Source organism: Lemur catta, chromosome 15, assembly GCF_020740605.2.
Source record: "Lemur catta isolate mLemCat1 chromosome 15, mLemCat1.pri, whole genome shotgun sequence".
NCBI lineage: Eukaryota > Metazoa > Chordata > Mammalia > Primates > Lemuridae > Lemur > Lemur catta.
Window position 1 is genome coordinate 39351494 of NC_059142.1, and position 20656 is coordinate 39372149.

Sequence of the window (20656 nt, forward strand, 5' to 3'; positions counted from 1 at the left end):
CACCTCCTGTCATTTCCTCTCTCCTCAGTGGGGGGCAGGGGAGTGTCCCACGCCTCCCCATCCTGCCCCTCCAGGCCAGAGCTCTCAATTTGGGGTGGGAGAGGGGGTCAGCTGGCATCAGCTGTGGGACCCAGCAGAACTGAGGTCAGGAGGTACAGAAGTCTGGGGCTGGGGATGCAGGAGAGGCGCCCGGGGTCCGGGGAAGGCAGGGAGGGCAGTGGGGGCCTGGCCTCTCGCCTGGGCATCTGGAGCGGGGAGGAGAAGCTGTGGCGTCAGGCCTGGCCCCACCCAAGGAAACCTGAGTCAAACAAGCAAACAGCCAACACAGCAGCTCCTGTGCAAGAAGCCATGGGAGCACCAGGGAGGCCAGCAGGGGTGGGGAGGCCTGGGGAGGGCCAGGAGGCTGTTTAAACAGGCCCCGAGGCCTGGGGCAGTTGGCAGAAATGTTTGGAACAGGGTGGGGAGCACAGTGGTGGTTTGGAACCGGAAGCTGGGGCCTGGGGTGGGTGGGTTGAGCTTGGTTTCTTCGAGGAAAAAGAAAAGTGTCAATTCAGCCTCACTCTGGTCAACACCTCTTCTGAGGGAGACTCCAAGTCCCAACAGCCTTCCCTTGGCTCAAGGTCAACCATGTAGCCAGACAGACAAAGGGGTCTCTCCCTGGTCACTCTGAACCCCAGCCCTGCACCCAGGCCTGTGACCCTGGGCCTCAACACTGAAGAACAACATTTCAGAGTCCAGAGGCAAAGCCCCCAAGTCCTCAACTGCTGAGCTGGGGGAGATGAGGTGACATCTGTCTTCCTTGGGACCTGAGATCGTCCTCCTGCTTCCTTGCCTGGCAGTGGAGGGGCCCAGAAGTGACTGTGGCCCTCCCAGGTGCTTTGCCACCTTCTATGATTCAGAGACACTTGGGTGTCCTGTTCCCTTGGGACTCTTCAAGGGCGCAAGAAAGAGAGTCAGCAAGACACACACCAGGCTTAGGGGCAGGGGTGGAGAGCGGTAAAGATAGAAACAGACGCAGAAAGACTGACCTAGAGAGACAGCCACACAGTCAGAGAGACCAGCAGCGCCAAAGTGTGTGTGTGTGAGGGACAGAGGAAAAGACGGAGAGAAAGACCCACACAGAGAAAGAGCTGGACAGAAGAGGAGAGACAGAGACAGAAGAGGAAAGCACAGGAGCCGGGGAAGGGCAGAGACAGGGAGCACGCAGGGGGCACAGGGACAGACACACTCACAGGCTAGGAGGCTCACAGGAACCACACAAGGACAGCCGGTGCTCTCCTGGGAGACCTGGGGGAGCTGAGGGGGAGCCCCGTGGGGGGCAGTCCCAGGAGGGCAGTGCTGCTGCCTTTTGTCCTCAGCCAACCACTGCCAGCGTCTGGCCCCTGGCCACCCTCAAGTAAGCCAGCCCTTGGCCACTGGAGCTGGCAGGTCACCCAAGGTGAACGAAGAGTCACTGACGAGAGAGAGTGGGAGTGCGGGGGCATGGGGGTCTGTGAGCTGCGTGTGTCGGGGCGGGTCTGAAGGGCAGCGCACCCGAGATGGCACCCGAGGCGGTGTTTAGGAGCGGGCAGCGTAGCCAGAGACGTCCCTGACTTAGTGCCGGCGGGCGCGCGTACCTGGGTGAGTTTGCGAGAGTGCCAGGGTGTGCGCACGTGGGAGCGTGCGCGCCTGCGTGGGCCCAGTTCCGTCAAGCACCCCACGGTGCTAATGAGGCCAAAGTAGCAGGTTGGCCCCCAAACAGCCCAATCAGAATCAATGAGTGAGCAGAGATGGCCGCAAAAAAGGCTGTGTGCCTCTTTTTTCTGAACAGACGGCGTGTCCAGGTGCCGCAGGGCACTTGACTACAATTGAGACCAACGTGCCATTCATTCCCACCAGGGATGACCCCTGCTGCCTGGCCAGCTGGCCCTCACGCTCTGTCCCATCCAAAGCCCCAAATCCAGACTCCCAGGAGAACCCACATGACAGACACAGGGCCCCCGTCCTGGCTGCAGGTGCAGCTCCCTCTGAGAAGGGCAGCTGGAGGGATGGTGGGGTCCAGCCTGGTCTTCCCCTGGTCTAGCTTCCATCCTGCCTGCTGCTGCAGCCACATCTAACTCCCTTCTTGCTGCTGGGGTGCAGTGAGTACCCACACCCTCACCACATGCCGGAGATAAGCAACCCCTCCTCCCCTTCCCTTTCCTCTCAAACTTCACAGGACATTTTTAAAAATTGTCCCAGTTTTGGGGTGGAGAATGAGGTCAGGAGGCCCATGGGGGGACTGCTTGTTGGTGACAACTGACTATCTTCATTTCACCTTGAAATTCCCTCCTGGTTCAGGTAAGCGTGTCCTAAGCCCAGATTTACAGGGGAGCTACTATATTGGGGGACAGGGAGAGCAGGAAGGGAATTAACCAAATGGCAATAGCAGTCACAGGCCCAGCCAGGCCCACCTGGAACATTTGCAGGGCCTGGGGCAAGAGGACAAATGGTGGCCCACAGACATATGTCTAAATACTTAAAAGTTATAAATCAAGCCAACAAACTGTTCAATCTGCTCTAATCTCCTACCTTGACAAATACCTTCGCAACACAGAAGACCAGGCTCACATTTAGATTTCTCTGCCCCCTGGGAATTATGCACCAAAACGACATTGTGCAGAGGAGACAGCTCCACTGTCACCCTGGCCCCAGTCACCCCCTTCATGGTGCTAGGTCCTTTATGCACTGTGAGGGACTCCCAATGCGTGCGTGAGGACAACAAGACTCATGTCCTAGTTCCATCCACACCCCCTGCAAACAGCTGCCCTGTCGCTGTTCCTGAGGCCTAGGGGTGCACACATTAGTGGTGTAATCTTTCCTGAGAACAGACCCAGGAAAAAGGCTGGCATGGGCTGGGAGCCAGCTGGTGACCATCTGGGCAGTGACTGCGAGAGTCACAGGTGGGGAGAATGTGGTCTTGAAGGGGACTCACAGTCTCATCCCCTTGGCCCTGCTGACTCCTCACCCCACAGGGAAAGGGAGGTGGGAGGAGGCCACAGTGAAAGCCCATGAAAGCACCCAGCTTAGGGCATGGGCACTCCCTCCCTTGCCCAGGTTTAAGGGTGCTACTGAACCCAGCCTTCCCTGGCAGCCTCCAGAGCTCAGGCCAGGGTAACTTGGACAATCACCAAAGAGGACTGTCAGTCACTTGTGCTATTTATCTTCTTGGAAAAATTCAGTGCAGCTTGAACCCAATTTGTAGATTTCTGGAGTTGGGGAGGGCAAGGAGGTGATGACAACAGGGCATTTTTTTCAGGTTGAGTCTCCAAGCCAGAGCTTGTTCCACTGAGGCACAGCCCCACATGGGCTCCTGCTGCTACTGGTCCCTGCCCTGGTGGGGCCTCTCTCCCCGCCCTGGAGACAAAAGGCAGCACAAATAGGGCAACTATGAGAAGAGGGGTGAGGGGACCCGGGCAGCCCAGACAGGTCCAGAGATCCAGGGACCAGCAGGGAGCAGGGGCTGGTGGTGCAGGCAGCAAAGGGCATCGCTCTCTCTGGCCAGGCTTTAAAAAAACTTAAACTACCCTGCCCCGTACCCCCCCGCCATCACCCCCCGCAGATGGGCTTTGCTGTCCTACACATGAGGGGACACTTATACTCCTTGAGCCCTCGCCAGGCGCCAGCACTGTGCTAAGCGCCCTACATGCGTATTCTCATTTAATCCCCGCAGCCACCGTATGAGGTGGGTTCTATTATTATCCCCATTTTACAGGTGAGGGAGCAAACTCAAAGAGGTTAAGTAAATTGTCCAAGGTCACACAGTAGGTAGAGGTGATAGAACTCAAGTCTAACTGGCCCCAAGGCCCCCACTCTTTCCACTGTAGCACATTGCCTCCCAGAAGCAAGAAGCTAGCACAGAAGCAGATGGGATGAAGGTCAGATATGAGAAAGAACTTCCTGATAATGATGGTTTGTGTGATGGAAGAAGGCAATGGAATGGGGACTCTAAATAGACAAGGAAGCCCTCCTCCCCCAGTTGTCACTTGTGTCTGTCCAAAGGCTTGTGATGATCTCAGGAAGGTCCCTGGGGTCTCCAGATGGGAGCATCCTGACCTCCTTCTGTTCTACAATGCAGGGTCCTCTGCTCTACCCCAACCCAGCACAAAGGCACAAAGACTCAAAGGCTACCTCTCCTTTGTGGCTCAGACCTGTCAGCCCAGGTCCTCCTCTTCCGGGAAGACTTCCTTGAGGTGCTGGGGGACAGAACCCTTTTCCTACAGTCCCAATCTCAACACCAAGTGCGCAAACGCACCCCATGTCTACAATAAGGCCCACTTCTGTGATCATGTCCTCCCCTTCTCCCTGGGCTCTAAGACACGGACACAGAAAAGATCTACTCAGTTCCCAGGTTCTCTGGGGTCCCCAGGCCATCAGGTGATCCCCTGCTCACCCTCTTCATCCAAACACATCTGTACCCAGTTGTAAGTAAATGATGCAGGTGCCCCGGGGATTCACCAGAAAACCCAGGCCCCAGCTCAGCGGCTCTTACCTCATTTGCCCACAGAACAGAAGCCGGTGGGTCACCGCATCGCTCCGTGCCGCGGGGAAAGATGCTGCACTTGGACGAGGCACAGAGCACTCTGAGGTTCCTTACTCCGGAGTCACCGTCCCCAACCTGCTCTCCTCCAGAAGCTGCGTGCCTAATGCCCGGCTCTGTTCTTCCCCACCCCTCGGAGCCCGCCTGGCCTCAGGGATAGTCAGTCGGGATCTTCTAACTTCCCCAGAGTTTAGTCGCACCCAATAGATGCCCAACGTGGGCGCGCAAAGCCGAGATAGGGATGTTCTCACTGTCCCTTGGGGTCCCCAAATTTTGACACTAGGGGACTGAACAGGTGGAAGGGGCTGCCTTGTTCTCCCGCGCTGCCCTCGAGGTCCTCAACGTGGACCAGCCCGCGTCGCTGTCTTACCTGCGGGGCAGAGACGGAGCCCGCCGCGGCCACCTGCTCTCGCCTCGCTCGGAGCGCGGCTGCTGCAGGCCAGCCGCGGAGGGGGCGGGGCCAGGCCGGGGGCGGGGCCGGGAGCGGGGGCCGCGGCCCCGCCCCTCCTCGAGTCTCCGGCGGGTGGGGTGGGCTGGCTCACCCAGGTGGCGAACAGGGGGCAGGAGGAGCATCCGGGCCACTACGGAGGGCCAAGAAGTTAGGACACCTGGGTCCCCAGGACCTCCGTAAATCCCCTCCTTCAGGCAGCCTTGCCCAGATGCCCTGGAGCTAGTGACTTCATATAAAGACCCCTCACCGAAGAAGAAGCCCAAAACCTCTCCTTGCCCGAGTTCCCCTTCCATCTGAGCTCAAGAAAGCTCTCCGGGCCTGGCAGGCTGGGTGGGAGATGGGACACCTCCTCTAAAGGTAGGGTTCCCCCTCCGATGGTCAGCGGTGTAAGGGCTTAGGCCACTGAGGGGACCGTTAGGCGGCCAGGACGTCTTTATCCTCAGCCCATCTCTCTCCCTGCAGCACAGCTCCCCCTCTGTCCCCAGTGCCAGCTCAGGTCGCTCAGCTGTCACTGTTTAGCCCTGGAATGACAGGCGTCCGGACTCCGTGAGTCTAGCCACATTCAAGGCCATTGAGCTTAACACCCCTGAGCCCCTGCCCCCCTCCCTCTGCCCCTAGTCGCTAATTTTATTGACACGTAAAAGGCAGGTTGCTGGCGGGGGTGATAATAACTGAAGGCAACGTAGGGAGCAGATGGGCCTCAGCGTGGAGGTGCAGATGGGACAGGAGGAAGCAAGAGGGGGACCCCTGGAGCCAGGGCCAAGGACACCTGGAGAGGAAGGCGAAGAGGGGCCCTGGGAAAGGCAGGTACACTGTCTGCGGAGATGGAGGCCAGAAAGATTGGAACTGGAATTTCAGCCCTCAATCAGAGAAGAGGCCTACTGAGAAAACAAAATGCTGGGAGAAAGGAGGGTGCGTTATTTCATACCTACCCCAAGGCAGGCCCAAGGATGTAGCAGGAGGGAAGCAAGTTAGATGGCAGAAAGGACTGGCATCCTGCTCTCACATCTCTGCCCTAGCCCCCTTCCTTCCTCCTGAAGGTGACTCCTGCCTGCTGGGCCTTTTACTACAGAAATAGCCCTTTCCCTGAAGAATCAACCTAGATCTTGCTTTTCTCTTTATTTTTTTCTTGTTAAAATGAGAACAGAAAATTTAGGCCTTTGTAATTCTCCCCACCCCCCCTGCCTACCTGAGCCCACCCCTCAAATCCCAGATCTCAGCCTCTCCCCAGTCCAAGGGAGATGACCTGAGGGTTAAGTGAGGATGGACAGGGGAACATTGGGGTTGGAACCTATTATGGGGTGGCAGGGCAGGAAGGCCTCACATTCTTGATGGGCCTCAAATTTAGACGGCTGATGCTTTCGGAATAAGGCTATAGCATAGCCGTTGTAATGAGTTATCTCACTTGATTGTTCACAGTCAGTTACAGATTGAACTTCTTGTTCTACTACTTTCCCTTCTCACTATTGCACTTGTAAAAAAAAAATTCATTTTTATTTATTTATTTATTCTGAGACAGTCTTGCTCTGTTGCCCGGGCTAGAGTGCCGTGGCGTCAGCCTAGCTCACAGCAACCTCAAACTCCTGGGCTTAAGCGATCCTCCTGCCTCAGCCTCCCGAGTAACTGGGACTACAGGCATGTGCCACCATGCCTGGCTAATTTTTTTCTATATATATTTTTAGTTGTCCAAATCATTTCTTTCTATTTTTAGTAGAGATGGGCTCTCACTCTTGCTTAGGCTGGCCTTGAACTCCTGACCTCGAGCGATCCTCCCGCCTTGGCCTCTCAGAGTGCTAGGATTACAGGCGTGAGCCACCGTGCCTGGCCCAAAAAACTTTTAACACAAAATTACCACAGAGCACTTCAGTGCCTTGGGGAGGGGCGAGAGGTGGAGAAATGTGGATTGCGATAGGGAATGAAGAAACTGTCTCGATTGTGGAGGAACATACACACATTAACACTTATTGAATTGCACACTGTAAATATGTGCAGTTTACTTTACATCTCAATGAAGTTTTAAAAGTATCACACATTTCTATCTCATTTTTCCATTTCTTTATTTTTAATTTGTGAGGAGCCTGAAAAAATAGAAGCAGTCTTGGCAGGGAAGGGATGTCATGATTTCTGGTACAATGTGGCAATTCTCTTGCCTCGGCCTCCCCCTTCCCCATCCTGTGCAAATGAAAGTTGTCTATGTACATGAGGTACCTCCAGGGTTGAGTTGTGGCCCTCCACTTGCTTCCTCATTTGGGGAGCCTAAGTCAGCCTGGGCACCCAGGGCTCCTCTGAGGCTGGTCAGCTCGGTGCCCAGAGCTGGTGACTCAGGAAGGAGGGGCCCAGACCCAGGGTTTGTCCAGGGGAAGGTGATGGCTGCTGTGGACTACCCTGCCCCCTGCAGCCTGAGCGGAGCACTGCAGCGACAAGGTGGTCAGTCCAGGGAGAGGTCCTGCAGGTTCTGGGCACAGTGCTGCAGGAAGTCGAAGTCAGGCACAGGGAAGGGCACGCAGGACCACTTTTTGGCCTGGATCCGCCCTTGAGGGGTCTGCAGCAGCATGCTGCGGACTTTGAGCGCTGGCAGCTTCACGGACTTGTAGATTATCTGCATACCCCAGCCCTGGGGGTGGGACAGAGAGGGTAGGGTCTAGGTCTCTGCCTTCAAACTGGGCTTCTCTCCTCATATTGGAGTTCCATGCATACAGGGCCTGCATCTCCCACTGAGACTGAGAGTTAGCATCTCCATCACACTGTGGGCTCCCTTAGGCAAGGGCAGGACCTCCTCAGACTGGGGATGCCTGTGGCAGGGTTGTCCTCCCATCCTAGTGAGGGCTCCCTGAGGGCCTCTGAAGACTGGGGCTGAGGAGTCTGGTGTCTAGGACATAGCCCAAGTACTTGCCTCCCCACAGTTCCTGCAGCGAACAGCACCCCCGGGCTTCCAGTCCTTGAAGACTCTGTTGATGACCACAGGCTCCTGGGAGACAGTGTAGTAGATCCTGGAGAGGAATGGGGGTGGCCACAGACCTCATTGACACCCCCCCACCCCTGCCCCCAGATCTCATGCCCTCCTGCTGCCTGAGCCTCCGCCCCAGGGCCAGGAAGTCCAATCTTCTGCAAGTTCTGCTTATGCTGCCTCCATTGCACTCCCTTCTGCCCAAGTTCAGGCCTGAGCATCACCCACCTGGATGAGCTCCAGTCTCCCAATGGATCTCCCAGCCTCATCCTCACTCCCCAAACCATCCTTCCACTGACTGCTAGAGGGATCTGAAATGTCAATCTGCCCTGACATTCCCTTGTTCAAAATCCAACCAAGATTCCTAACTGGGGAGCCTCCTGGATAAAAGGCTAAACATTGAGGCCTAACCTTCAAGATCTAGTCTGTCTCCTCCTGAATCTCATTATTCACAGTCCCTTCCTCACAGGTCACCTGGAGTCACCCTGTCCTCTGCTTTCCATCGTCCTTACCTGCACTCATCTTCTACTTATCTTTTCACATTCAAACCCAGCCCACCATCAAGACCTAGCTGAGATGCCACCTCCTCAAATGAGAGAACCTATGCGAAGATCCTTGGCACAGTGGCCTGGCACACAGTGGGTACCGAGCAAATAGTCACTTAATGAATGGATGCAGGATGGGGGACGGTTACTGTCTAGGAGACAGAGCATGGGGAGTGGTTCAGGGACAGCCAGCTTCTTCTGATGTCCTCAGAGCAGCTAGGACCAGGGGCCCAGTGTGTGGCCTGTCAGCATTTGGTATCCTGAATTCCAGTCCTTATTCAACCACATATGGCTGTGGGAACTTGGGCAAGCCCCTCTAAGCCTCTATTTCCTCACCTATAAAATGGGGATCGATACAAAACCTGTCTAACCAGACTATTGTGAAAATGCAATATCAGTACTTGTTAAAATGCTTTCACCTCCCAAAGCTTCAAAGCACTTCCTGGGTGGGATGGATTCTTAGTCCCCATCCTACACCTCCTCCCCCATCCTGACAGCCCCTTCCCACAGGTCTCACGAGAAGTTGGGGTTCACATTGACGTGGTGGGCACCCTCCACCTTCTTCAGGTCACTCCCGTGGCCCACGGCCACCATGCAGTTGATGCAGAGTAGCTGCACATGCTCTGCGGAGAACTGCTGCCGCCGACTCTCCCGCTGGGCCACCTGGGCTGCCCGCTTGACCAGGGCTGCCTGCTGCAGATCCCGGATCTGGGGTGGGAGGGGACACCTGGGTAAGGCTGGGACCTAGGAGAATGCTTTCAGGAAGACAAAGGGCTACCAAAGACCTCAGATCATTTGTACCCTGAAGGGACTTTCCTTAGCCCTCCATGGAGCTTTTAGAAGCAGCTCAGTGGAGAAGAATATTATGGGAGCGGAGGCAACAGTGGGTGGGGAGCAAGTTTTCTTGCTGAATCTTTGTCCCATCTTTGGCAGATTTCAAACCTGCTTCTTTGAGTCTGTCCTGTGGCATCATTAATAATAATTACGCTGGGACAACAGGGGTAACCAGGGACCACTGGACAAGGCTGGATGACAGTGACCCTGCCTCAGGGCCACTGATGGTAGACGTCCTGGTTCTGGACTTATCTAATGCGTGTGTCTTTGTTTGCCCCCTGCCTGGTTCCAGCAGGGCTGTAAGGCAGCTCTCGCAGATACACAAAGTACCTGGTGGCAAGGATAAATTCAAAGCCGAGGACAAGACCTGTTCCCAAGGCCTTTTGGAGACCAGCCACTGCCTTCTCTGGTGGCCCCAGCCCTGGCCTCTGTCCTTCCCTGTCTTCACACCTTCCTCAGGTGGCCCAACTTAGCCTTGAGAGGTAGAGGGCCTGGAGGAGTGCACGTGTGCAGTCAGCACCCTCCCCGCAGGGCGTGCCAGCTGCCCGCAGACCTTGGCCTGGTACTCGGCCTGGTCCATGTTCTGCACAGCAGCCACTGCCTGCTCCATCAGCGTCTCCAGTGCCTCGTTGGTCAGCTCCCGCCGCAGCTCCCGACTGCCCTCAGCCGCTACAAAGGAGTACACGCTCTGACCCGCCCGGGCACGGCCCCTTGCCTGGGGAGGGAGATGAGGAGGGTCCTGAGTGGGGCTGGAGTCCCGCATGGGATCCTACAAGGGCCGCTTCAGGGAGGGGCGATATTTGAGCACCTGGACCATGGAGATCTCATTGGTCAGGAGCCCATAGCGCACCACCACGTTGCACTGGGGGATGTCCAGCCCCTCCTCCGCCACGCTCGTGGCCACCAGAAGGTTCAGGGTGCCATCCCGGAACTTCTGGATCACTTCTTCCTGGTTACTCTTAAGGGAAGGCGGGGAGTAGAAAGAGGCTGGCACATGAGGTGGCTTCAGCCCTACCCACCTGCCAGAGTGGCCTCTCTTGGTTCAGCACTTATTCACAATCTTGGCCCATATCTCTCTAGGGACTTTGATTCCCACCTTTATCCCCAAGAACCCCCAGGATCTTGCCCTCTTCCCAGGTAACCATCCAAGCCCTATCTCCCCCTAGGGTCTCCTAAGGGAACCTGCCCCTTTACCCTAGGGACAACTCCCAGGCCCCATTCTTTTCCTGCGAAGGACCCCAGACTCCTGATCCTCTGCCCCAAAGAACCATATCACCCACGTCTTTCCCTACAGACCCCCAAGCCCCTGCCTCTCTGGCCCCCAAGGACCCCCAGACTGGGGGAACCTTCAGCCCCGGGGATCTCAGTGTCTGCGCCTCTCTCTCAGCTCTCTGTGTGGGGATATTCAACCCCCTCTCTCCCCCAGGGTCTCCCTGCCCCCATCTCTGTGTGCAAAAGACCCTGTTCCTCCTTCTGTCCTAGGGAAATCCCTCATTATCTTTCCCCAAAGCCCACACCTGGGTCATGTGGGTGCTTTGGCTGTTGTTCCCGGCCCCAATCAGCAGCTGGGCTCTGATATCCATGGTCCGCAGGCCCGGCTGCTGGTGGAGCCAGAGCAGGAGGGAGTGAGCGCTCTGGCGGGTGCGGGTGAAGATGATGCCCCGGGGGCTGTTGGGGCTTGAGAACTGCTTTCGAAGGATCTTTTCCAACATCTCCAGTTTTGGATTCTCTGGGCCGTGAGTTGCCAAGCGGGCCAGTGCATTCTTGTGGTCTGCCAAAAACCCCAAAGCAGAGGCACAGGACTCAGGTCTGGGGGTGGGTGAGGCACCAGGAGGGGTGCTCACAGGAAGGGGACGGCAGGAGTTTGGAGGGGCTCCGGGGAGGACACCCATTCCTGCTTAGTTCCCCCAGAGCAGGTACCAAGAGCACATTTAAGGACACCCTGTGCCACACTCACTGTCAAGGCTGGCCTTATACCAGGGGCGCACGGTGCAGAATCCTCTGCTCACATACCTCAGACCAGCACCCCTCTTCAACCCAGCTACCAAGGTGACCACGCAGTTCTTCACGCTGACCTCTGCCACCCAGGATTGACTCGACCTCAGGTCTGTTGAGCTAAATTCACCCTCTGACCTTCAGCCTCACTCCCCCAGTCTAAAGGAACCACACAGCCCAGACTTTCAGGGGCCATTCCAACTAAATGTTTTTAAAAAAATCTTTGTCAATAATGTCAATTAATTTTTACAATTATGCAGACTTTCAGAAATGAGCAAATAAATCCGTCATATCCATGGCCTTAGATTTTGGTTAGAAAAACAGGTTCCCAGTACCCTCGCCGGCACCTTCCTATCCCTCGTGGGCACCTGAGCCCTTTCTGGCCTCCGACTGCTCATCCAGTTCCCATCACCCTGCCCCAGCACGGCCCTCACCATGGAACAGCGCCAGCAGCCAGCGCTCGGCACACAGGATCTGGGTTTTAGTGATGCGCTCCCTGTCGTAGAAATCCTGCAGCGTGTCCAGGGCGTCCACGGCGCGGACCGTGTCGTGGATGAGCAGCGCGTCGTTGTAGCGCCGCAGGTGAAGTGCATGCACGCGCCGCTGCTGCAGCCCGGCCTTAGCGGCTGCGGGCAAGGGGACGGGGTCTGAGCAGCCCACTGCCGCTTGCCCCGCCCCCGCCCCGCCCCCGAGCGGCTAGGCCCCTCCCTGAAAGTCCCGCCCCTGACGGCCCCAGCAACTCCCCCTGGCTGGAGGGCCGCCGTCTCACCGTCCTGACTCAACTCCATCACTCGCTGCTCATAAGTCTGCGTCCCAAAGTCCCGGCTCAACTCAGGCATCTCGAGGTGGTCATGGATTTGGCCCATGAGTTCCTTTAGCAAGTCCCCAAATGGATCCTGGGCAAGAGGAGTGAGGGTGTGAGGGGATTCCCGTGCACACTGGAGGATAGGCACCCAGTGGGAGCGCTAACCCCGGCTTGCACCGCACGCTACTGCCATCACCCATCTGTCTCAGCTGAGAGGTGAGGGGTGGGGGCTCCAGAGGGAGGCTGGCTGGTATGGGCAGGAGTCCCGGCTGCAGGCAGGGACCAGGTACCTGCACCCGACTCCTGCTCTCTCACCTGCTATGTCCCCTTGCACCCTCTGCCCTGGGCACAGTGATGCCTAGTCCTTGTCCAGCCCTGTCACAGCAGATACCAGGCAGTGTCCACACTGAAGGAGAGGGCTTGGTACAGACTCAGTACAAAGTGTCCTAGCTCTGTGGTTTGCAGAGCACTTCACAGCATGTCAAGGGCTGTGACAGACAACCTTGATGCCTTCTGAGTCAATCCAAACAGCAGGCTGTGGGCATGGGCTGCATCTGCCCCATTTCACAGAAAGGAGAAATGGAGGCTCAGACAATAACCAAGTGCCCTGAAGTCACAGAGCTAGTGAGGGTGGAATCAAGGCTCAAGCTGAGGTGCCCTAAGTTCACACGGGACCCTACTCCCACCCTGTGCTCCTCCCCTCACACACCTGGCTGCGCCTGTTGCAGAGGTCATACTGTTTGCAGGGCCGCTGGTTGTGCTCCTGCAGCTGGGGGCGGGAGTTCTGGGGTGACATGATGCGCCACGTGTCCAAGTTGGCACACAGCTGGGGACAACAGAGAGGGCTTCACTGGAAAGGGGGGTCCGTGGGGACAGCAGACTTTTGGGGCAGGATGGATCCCAGCTGAGAAGAGCAGAGCCTGAGGCAGGGCCACTGGGGGTGTGGATTCATTCACTCTGTGCCAGCACTGTTCTAGGCGCTGGGGATTCAGAGGCATGTAGGTTGGAGTTAGAGAGACAGATGATGAACCAGCAAAGAACAACAGAATGAGGAGTTTCAGACAGTGTTGACAAGCGCTGAAGAGAATAACGGGATGGGATGGAAGAAAGTAGAGCAGGTAATCAGGGAAGACTCTGAAGAGGTGGCATTTAAGCTGTTCAATGAATGACAAGAAGGAGTCAGACGGGTAAAGTTCAAGGCGAAGGGCATGCCCGGCAAAAGGAATGGTAAGTGCAAAGTTCCTGAGATGAGAACAAGCCTGACATGTTCAAGATATAGAAAGGCCAGTATAGCTGTAGCACGAAGGGGAGGGGTAAGGGGCTCGGTCACATGGAGCATTGTAAACCAGGGCAGAGAGCTGGGCATTTATTCTACGTGCCATAAGAAGCCATTGGAGGCTGGACTCCTCCAAGGAGAGCCTGGGTAGGGCTTGTGGGAAAGGGTAGAGGCAGGGAGGTCCCTGATGGCCTGGTGGTGGGAGGGCCACAGGGGACAAGCTCACCTGAAGGATGTGGTCAATGGCCCCATCGAGCTTAGAGGCCCTGCCGGTGCCTGGGGAGGCTGTGAGACCCAGCACCTGGGGTATAGGGCATGCCCTCCAGAGTTTGTTCTCTAGGTACCGGCTCAGGATGACATTGTAGACAGTATCCTTGTGCGTGTGGTGACACTCATCCACTATGAGCAGGGAGAAGGCTGGGGGCACATGGGGAGGCCGTGACTGACGTTTGCAAAGCCCCTCCTCCCTGCAATTCATCCAGGAATCCCTTCTTCCTTCCACAACTTGCAGCCAGGCTCCAGGATGAAGAGCTAGGCAGGGATGGTTCCTCTCCATTTTACAAACTAGTAAACTGAGGCTCAGCTGAGGGAAGGGACTTGCCCAAGAGCCTACACTGTAGCCAGGTCTGTTTCCACTCAAGCACATGCTGGATGGGGTTTGGTGAGTGGAAAACCTCTCACTCCCACAAACACCTGTACTAGAGGAGGTGCCCCAGGTGCACATCCTTTCCCCTGCCCACGGCTCTCACCGGTGAGCTCCACGTGCTCCTCCTCCTCAGTGCTAGTCAGTGCCATCTGCAGCAGCTGAGCTGTGCAGATGAGCAGGTCGTGGCACCGGGCCAGGTGGCCAAAGCCAGCACGTGGCCCCATGTCTCCTCGCAGGGTTGTCATGGTCCAGCGTCCGTCCAACATGCGGCTGAACTCTTCACCGTGCTGGGTCACCAGGTGCACCTGAAGGTGGAGAATGAGATGGGGAGAGAAAGCTGGATTCAGGGCCAAGGGAGTGGGAAGGAGGTAAGGTGACCCTCAGGACATGGCTGGGTCCGGGGCCAGGGTGAAAAGACAGGTGAGTTTAGGGATGGGCACAACAGCTCTGGAGTGCTGGGGGGGCCTGAGAGCCACCTGAGATCTGCTGAGGGGAGGGCTGACCACTCACCCTATTGACCAACACAACGACCTTGGCTCCATCCACAGTCTCTAGATGCCTCTTGGCCACGTAAGCAGCTGCCCGGGTCTTCCCAGCACCCGTGGGCAGCCATATGATGATATTCTTGCCCTCCAGGGCAGGCATGATCACTTCCCATTGATAGGGTCGCAGCTCCATTCTGGGAATGGCAATGGACTCACATTCATAGCACCTACACCCCCCTCTACCCCTTCCAGCTCCTGGCCCTGGTGCAGAGACCTCCCTTTGCCCAGGACTCCACCCCTCTTGAGGAAGGGCAGGGAACCCTCAGGACCCAACAGGAACCAGCTCTGGCCGAGAGACGGGAGTAACACAGTCTATGATAAGGAAAAGCCCCATCTATAACTTGGCGCATCAGCCACCTGAGACCCCCCCCACCCCTCACGGAAGACCCGCATCAGCATAATACTAACCTATCACCTGGCGTATCTACATAACACTAAACCTATTACCTGGCTCATCAACTAACCTATTACCTGGCTCATCAACTAACCTATTAACTGGCGGCAAGTTAGCCACCTGAGACCTCCACCCCTAGGACCACCCCAGCTTAACAAAAGTGGGAAAAATCAGGTAGATGGGGCTCAGAATTTGGTGGTGAGACCCCTCTGAGCCCGCCGGCAAATAAACTTTGATTCTCCACCTCTCTGTGTGCGGCCTGGTTTGTCCTCGGGACCACCCACTGTAATACTTGCTGTAACATTTTGGTTCCCTGACTGGGAAAACTGACCACGCTGGCCCCTTGAAGCCCCTGGTTCGGGCCGGGCACAGTGACCGACGGGACCTCGGTGACAAAAGCGAATGGGTGCCAACCGCCATTTTGCAGCATATCTTCACTCCTCAGTAGCTCCCACCGGCCACGGAGTCCCAAACTCACCCGGACACGCCGGAAGGACGGACAAGTCAAATCAGGTCTGGAAGCATCGGACCAGGTAAGGTCCCGGGACCCGTCCGAGGCAGGCCCATCAGAGGATGGAAGAGGAGCTGGATCACCTCCTGAGTGCAGGGAATTCCCAGGGGGGGGGATGTGTAACCTCTGCCTGTCTGAATGAGTGAGTGAAGAGGGAATGCAGAGTGACTGTGGTTCCATGGCTATGGCTATGGAACTTGAGTAGGTCCTCACCTGAGATTCTGCAGCAGCATCTTACAGCATAGTTCCCCTAAAGGGAGCGACCAGGCCCGGGGTTTATATGGGCACACCTTTGCCAAGACTCACCTAAGTTCCCGAGAGGGATGCAGCCAGGCGGACACCTGAGAGAAACCCCCTTTTGTGAAGAGTGACTGTTTGCAGTTCTATGATTACGGCTACGGAACCTGAGTGGGTCCTCACCTGCAGTTCCGCAGGGGTGTCTACGTCATAATGGTGATTCTCTCCCCTAAAGGGAGCGATGAGGCCTGGGGTTTATACGGGCACACCTTTGCCAAGACGCACCTAAGTTCCTGAGAGGGACGCAGCCAGGCAGACATCTGAGACAAACCACCTCCCTTTGTTAAGCTGCAACACCATTCCAGGGTCTAGGATGGGTAGCGTAGAATCTAAGCCTACAGTCCTTAGATGCATGTTAAAGAACTTTAAGAAGGGCTTCACAGTAGATTACGGTGTCATAATGAGTCCCAGTAGACGTAAGGTCCTCTGTGAACATGAATGGCCCACATTCGGGGTCTATTGGTCCACAACAGGAACCCAGACCTCCCCACCCTGCGAGCAGTTTGGAGAATCGTGACCGGGACTCCCCGCCACCTGGACCAATTCCCTTACATAGATTCACGGCTAGAGATTGCTCAGACCCTGCCCCCTTGGGTCTGGTTCTATGCTAATAAGGGACAGAGCAGACTTTTTGTGGCCCAAAGGACCAGAGACTCCAAACTGTCCAAACCCATCTATCAGGAAGCTCCTGAAGAGGATCCACCACCACCGCCCTACAACCCTACTGTGACACCTCCTGAAGTGCCCCCGAATCCATCAGACACCTTGCCACCATCAGTCTCCCCATGGCCAGTTCCAGACCAAGCAGGTACCGGCACTCCCATCACCCACTGGCTATGGTCAGCTCAGGCCCCGAGTTCAGCCCTCCAGATGCCCTTGCATGAGGTGTGAGGTCCGATGCAGATTACGGATGATGGGTCTGTTCAGCCAGGTCAGCTGGTCCTGTACTACCAGCCCTTCTCCACCACTGACCTTCTGGACTGGAAGCACCACACCCCGCCTTACTCTGAAAAACCTCAGGCCCTCATTGACCTCCTGGAATCCATCTTTCAGACCCACCATCCCACTGGGGAAGACTGCCACCAGCTCCTTCTGACCCTTTTTAACACGGAAGAATGACACCACATTGTAGCTGGGACCTGGAGTTGGCTCCAGGACCAGGCTCCAGCAGGGACCTTGGACGTGGAGCAGTAGGCACAGAGAGCAGCACCTGAGACCAATCTGGATTGGAATTTCAACTCCCCGAGTGGACACGAGGCACTCGGAAGGTATCGGGAAGCTCTCCTCCATAGGGTCTGGGAGGGAGCCAGAAAACCAACCAACATGAACAAAGTCGCTCTGATCACTCAGAAGCCAGAGGAATCACCAAGCGAATTCTACGAGCTCCTCTGTGAGGCCTACCAAGTCTACACACCCTTCCACCCAGAGGCGGCCAAAAATCAGAGGATGGTGAATGCCACATTTGTTGGGCAGTCCTATACTGACATCCGACAGAAACTCCAGAAACTTGACGGGTTTGCAGGAATGAACATCACGCAGCTGATGGAAGTAGGGTGCCGACCAGTAACATTCATGGTGGACACTGAGGCAGAATATTCGAATATTCGGTGGTAACAACCCCGGTGGCTCCACTTACAAAGCGGGAAACTGCCATTGTGGGAGCCACTGGAACTCGAGTAGCTCGACCCTTCTGCCAATCCTGAATATGCCAGATGGGGGGCCACCAGATAAAACATGAATTCCTATACATGCCAGACTGTCCTGTGCCCCTCCTAGGTCAAGATCTCCTGAGCAAACTAGAAGCCCAGATCACCTTCCATCCGGAAGGGACCGTAAGCCTCATGCTCGGCGCCCCAGAGATTCTCATAATGGCGGTCACCCTGCCCCGGGAATCAGAATGGAAGCTGTACAACGAGGCTAAAGAGGAACAGAACCCGTCTGACTTCCGGCAGAATTTCCTGTTGGTATGGGCAGCGGACAACCCCTCCACTCTTGCATGCCAACATGCACCCCTGGTGATCAAGATGAAACCAGGAGCCCAACCGACCAGGAGACGACAGTACCCCATCCCCAAGGAGGCTCGAGAGGGAATTCAGGAACACATCGATAGGCTGGAGCAGGAGGGGATTTTGGTGGAGTGCCAATCCCCATGGAACACTCCCCTCCTGCCAGTCAAAATGCCCAATGGAGGTGGATAGCGGCCCATCCAAGACCTGCAACTGATTAATGAGGCTGCAGAGACTCTCCACCCAATGGTACCAAATCCATACACCCTCCTGGGCCTCATTCCTCCTGATGCTGCCTGGTTCTCCTGCCTGGACTTAAAGGATGTCTTCTTCTGCATGCGGCTTGCTCCGAAGAGCCAGCCCCCGTTCACCTTCCAGTGGGAGGATCCTCAGATTAGAAGGAAAACCCAGCTGACCTGGATGAGACTACCACAGGGATTTAAAAATTCACCAACTCTATTCAGGGAGGCCCTAGCCACTGATCTTGGGGTTGTAGTGACCTTACTGGAGATCGGACTCTTCTCGGTAGCTCCGGGAGATTGGACTAGACTGCAGAGGGCATCTCTAACTGTGGTATTTTGGCTAATTATAGGATGTCTACTCCTGCCTCAGTCCCTACCCTCCTCCTGGTTGGGGCACTCGCCCTAACAACTATGGCAGAGAAATCCTGCCCTGAGGCTTGTTATGCTAGAACTGGGATCCCTCCATTAACGGGATTACTGGAGACTTATGGACCATCGGAGGTTTCACAGTCTGCACCTACATGCCAAAGACATGTTATAGTCAGGCTCAGGTGTGCCACAGCGGGGGAACCGCTGGCACTGGACTGGCATCATTACAGGTGATATTTGAACCTGTATAGCCTCAAGGGGCAAACCAGCTTGTTGGACTTACTACACCCACTGGGGGATGTCTGATGGGGGAGGAGTCCAAGACCAGGCTGGAATCCAACAGGTGGAAGACACAAAGGCTCAGCTAATTAAGATAGCCTCAGTAACTGAGTCAACTTATAAGAGGCCAGATCTTACAGGCATACGAAAGATCACTGAATCCCTGGAAACCTCTTCCCTAATAACCTGGTTCCTCAATATGACCCTCCAGGCCCTACCCAAACATACTTCATGTTGGGTCTGTTTACCCCTCCAGAAACGAGTCTATATTGGGGTCCCTGTGCCTCTGGGCTGGAACTCCAGCATCTTGATCCCAGGCCCAAACAAAACATCCCTGGGGAGTCGAGTAGCATACAATGTCCGCTTAGCCGTAACTTCCCACCTGAATATCACTTGCATTACTAATGCAGGAGAGAATGAAATACTGGGATTCATGCCAGGTGAACTCTGCACAAATAACCAAAGCTTACCCAGGAATGCCACTGCCACCTGCTCCTGGGATGGCATATTCTTTCTTTGTGGAGACATTGCCTACGTCTGCCTCCCAGGAAACTGGACCAGGACCTGCACCCAGGTCTTCCTCAGCCCAGATATTTCTATCTTTAAAACCCAGCAACTGGAAGCTGCACTAAGCCCCCACCCAAACACCCGGAAAAAATGGGCCTTACTAGCATCAATCCTCATAGGGAGAGGAATTGCTGCTGGGATAGGAGCAGGAGTAGGAGGCCTAGACACATCCCTGAGCATCTACCCCAAGTTATCCCCAAGAGCTAAATGAAGACATGGAACGAGTAGCAGATTCCCTACTGGCCCTCCAGAGTCAACTGAACTCAGTAGCAGCAGCAACCTTACAGAATAGACGGGCCTTAGACCTACTCACTGCTGAAAAGGGGGGGACCTGTATATTTCTACGGGAAGAGTGCTGCTCCTATATAAACCAGACAGAAGTAGAAACCACAAAAGTCAGGGAGCTAAGAGAAAAAATCCAGAAAAGAAACAAGGAATTAGAACAAACCTGGGGTTTTGACTTAGGACAATGGATTTCATGGCTACTGTCTCTGGCTAGGCCACTAAGAACTATTCTCCCTGTCACTCACTGTAGGCCCCTGCATACTGAAAGCGATTATAAAATTCGTAGAGACAACTGTGACCCGGAGAGCAATAGCTCACATGATGGCCTTACGAGGCTGTCACCCACTGGGAAATGATGCCCTATAATAGATATGACATCAACGGGGAGAATGATAAGGAAAACCTCCATCTAATACTTGATGCATCAGCCACCTGAGACCCCCACCCCTCACGGAAGACCCGCATCAGCATAATACTAACCTATCTCACCTGCCCCATCAACTAACCTGGCACATCAACTAACCTATTACCTGGCGGCATGTTAGCCACCTGAGACCCCACCCCTCGGACTACCCCAATTTAATAAAAGTGGGAAAAATCAGGTAGACAGGGCTCAGAATTTGGTGGTAAGACCCCTCTGAGCCGGCCGGCAAATAGACTTTGATTCTCCAACTCTCCCTGTGCTGCTCAGTTTGTCCTTGGAACCACCCACTATAACGCTTGCTGTAACATCTACACCTGACCCCTGCCCAGGCTGGGTCTCACCTGTACCACCGGCTGGGACTGGCCTGGCAGCCCCACTTGGCGTAGCCTGCTGGCTCCCGGCTGCTAAGCTCGGCTCAGAGGTGGGAAACGGAAACTGAAACCGAGGGGAGGAGCCAGCCGAGTCGACTGAGGAATCTCCCGTTTCTGCCCGCAGAAAAAGAACCGTGTATGCTAAGAGGAAAGCACTCTCCTCTTGTGGCTCTGGAGTCTCTGCCCCTTTTACAGTCAACAGTAACCACGCCCACCCAGGTTGAGGTTAAAGTGGGAGGTGCCCCTGGCATCTGGACCAGGAGCAGCTGGGAGCAGAAGTGGGTGGGGGGCCGCAGCCAGGCAGGACCC

The 20656-nt window shown here is 55.6% G+C and overlaps 1 protein-coding gene across 5 annotated transcripts; it reads right to left on the reverse strand.

Moving 5' to 3' along the window:
• Positions 1 to 7049: 7049 nt before the first annotated feature.
• DHX58 (DExH-box helicase 58) lies at positions 7050 to 20412 on the reverse strand. Of its 5 annotated transcripts, none has more exons than XM_045526558.1 (14): positions 20318 to 20412; positions 15475 to 15593; positions 14568 to 14736; positions 14161 to 14362; positions 13638 to 13828; positions 12845 to 12961; positions 12100 to 12226; positions 11765 to 11956; positions 10853 to 11106; positions 10144 to 10293; positions 9889 to 10050; positions 9019 to 9209; positions 7903 to 7999; positions 7050 to 7623 (listed from the first exon to the last, which is right to left on the reverse strand). In XM_045526558.1, the coding sequence occupies exons 3-14, from the start codon at positions 14733 to 14735 to the stop codon at positions 7438 to 7440; spliced, it is 2037 nt and encodes a 678-aa protein (XP_045382514.1). In that variant the 5' UTR covers position 14736; positions 15475 to 15593; positions 20318 to 20412; the 3' UTR covers positions 7050 to 7437. The 5 variants fall into 5 exon arrangements, with proteins under 5 accessions (XP_045382514.1, XP_045382511.1, XP_045382512.1 ...); XM_045526555.1 differs by having other exon boundaries at positions 15475 to 15641; positions 20318 to 20405; XM_045526556.1 differs by lacking the exon at positions 20318 to 20412 and adding an exon at positions 17290 to 17304 and having other exon boundaries at positions 15475 to 15641.
• Between the last annotated feature and the right edge of the window lie 244 nt (positions 20413 to 20656).

Coding starts and splice junctions, on each gene's coding strand:
- DHX58 (XM_045526558.1), bottom strand. CDS start 14,735: ATGGAGCTGCGACCCTATCAATGGGAAGTGATCATGCCTGCCCTGGAG. Junction 11,957..12,099: donor GATGGAGTTGAGTCAGGACG/GTGAGACGGCGG, acceptor CCTTGCCCGCAG/CCGCTAAGGCCGGGCTGCAG. Junction 7,624..7,902: donor GCTGCAGGAACTGTGGGGAG/GCAAGTACTTGG, acceptor TCCCACCCCCAG/GGCTGGGGTATGCAGATAAT.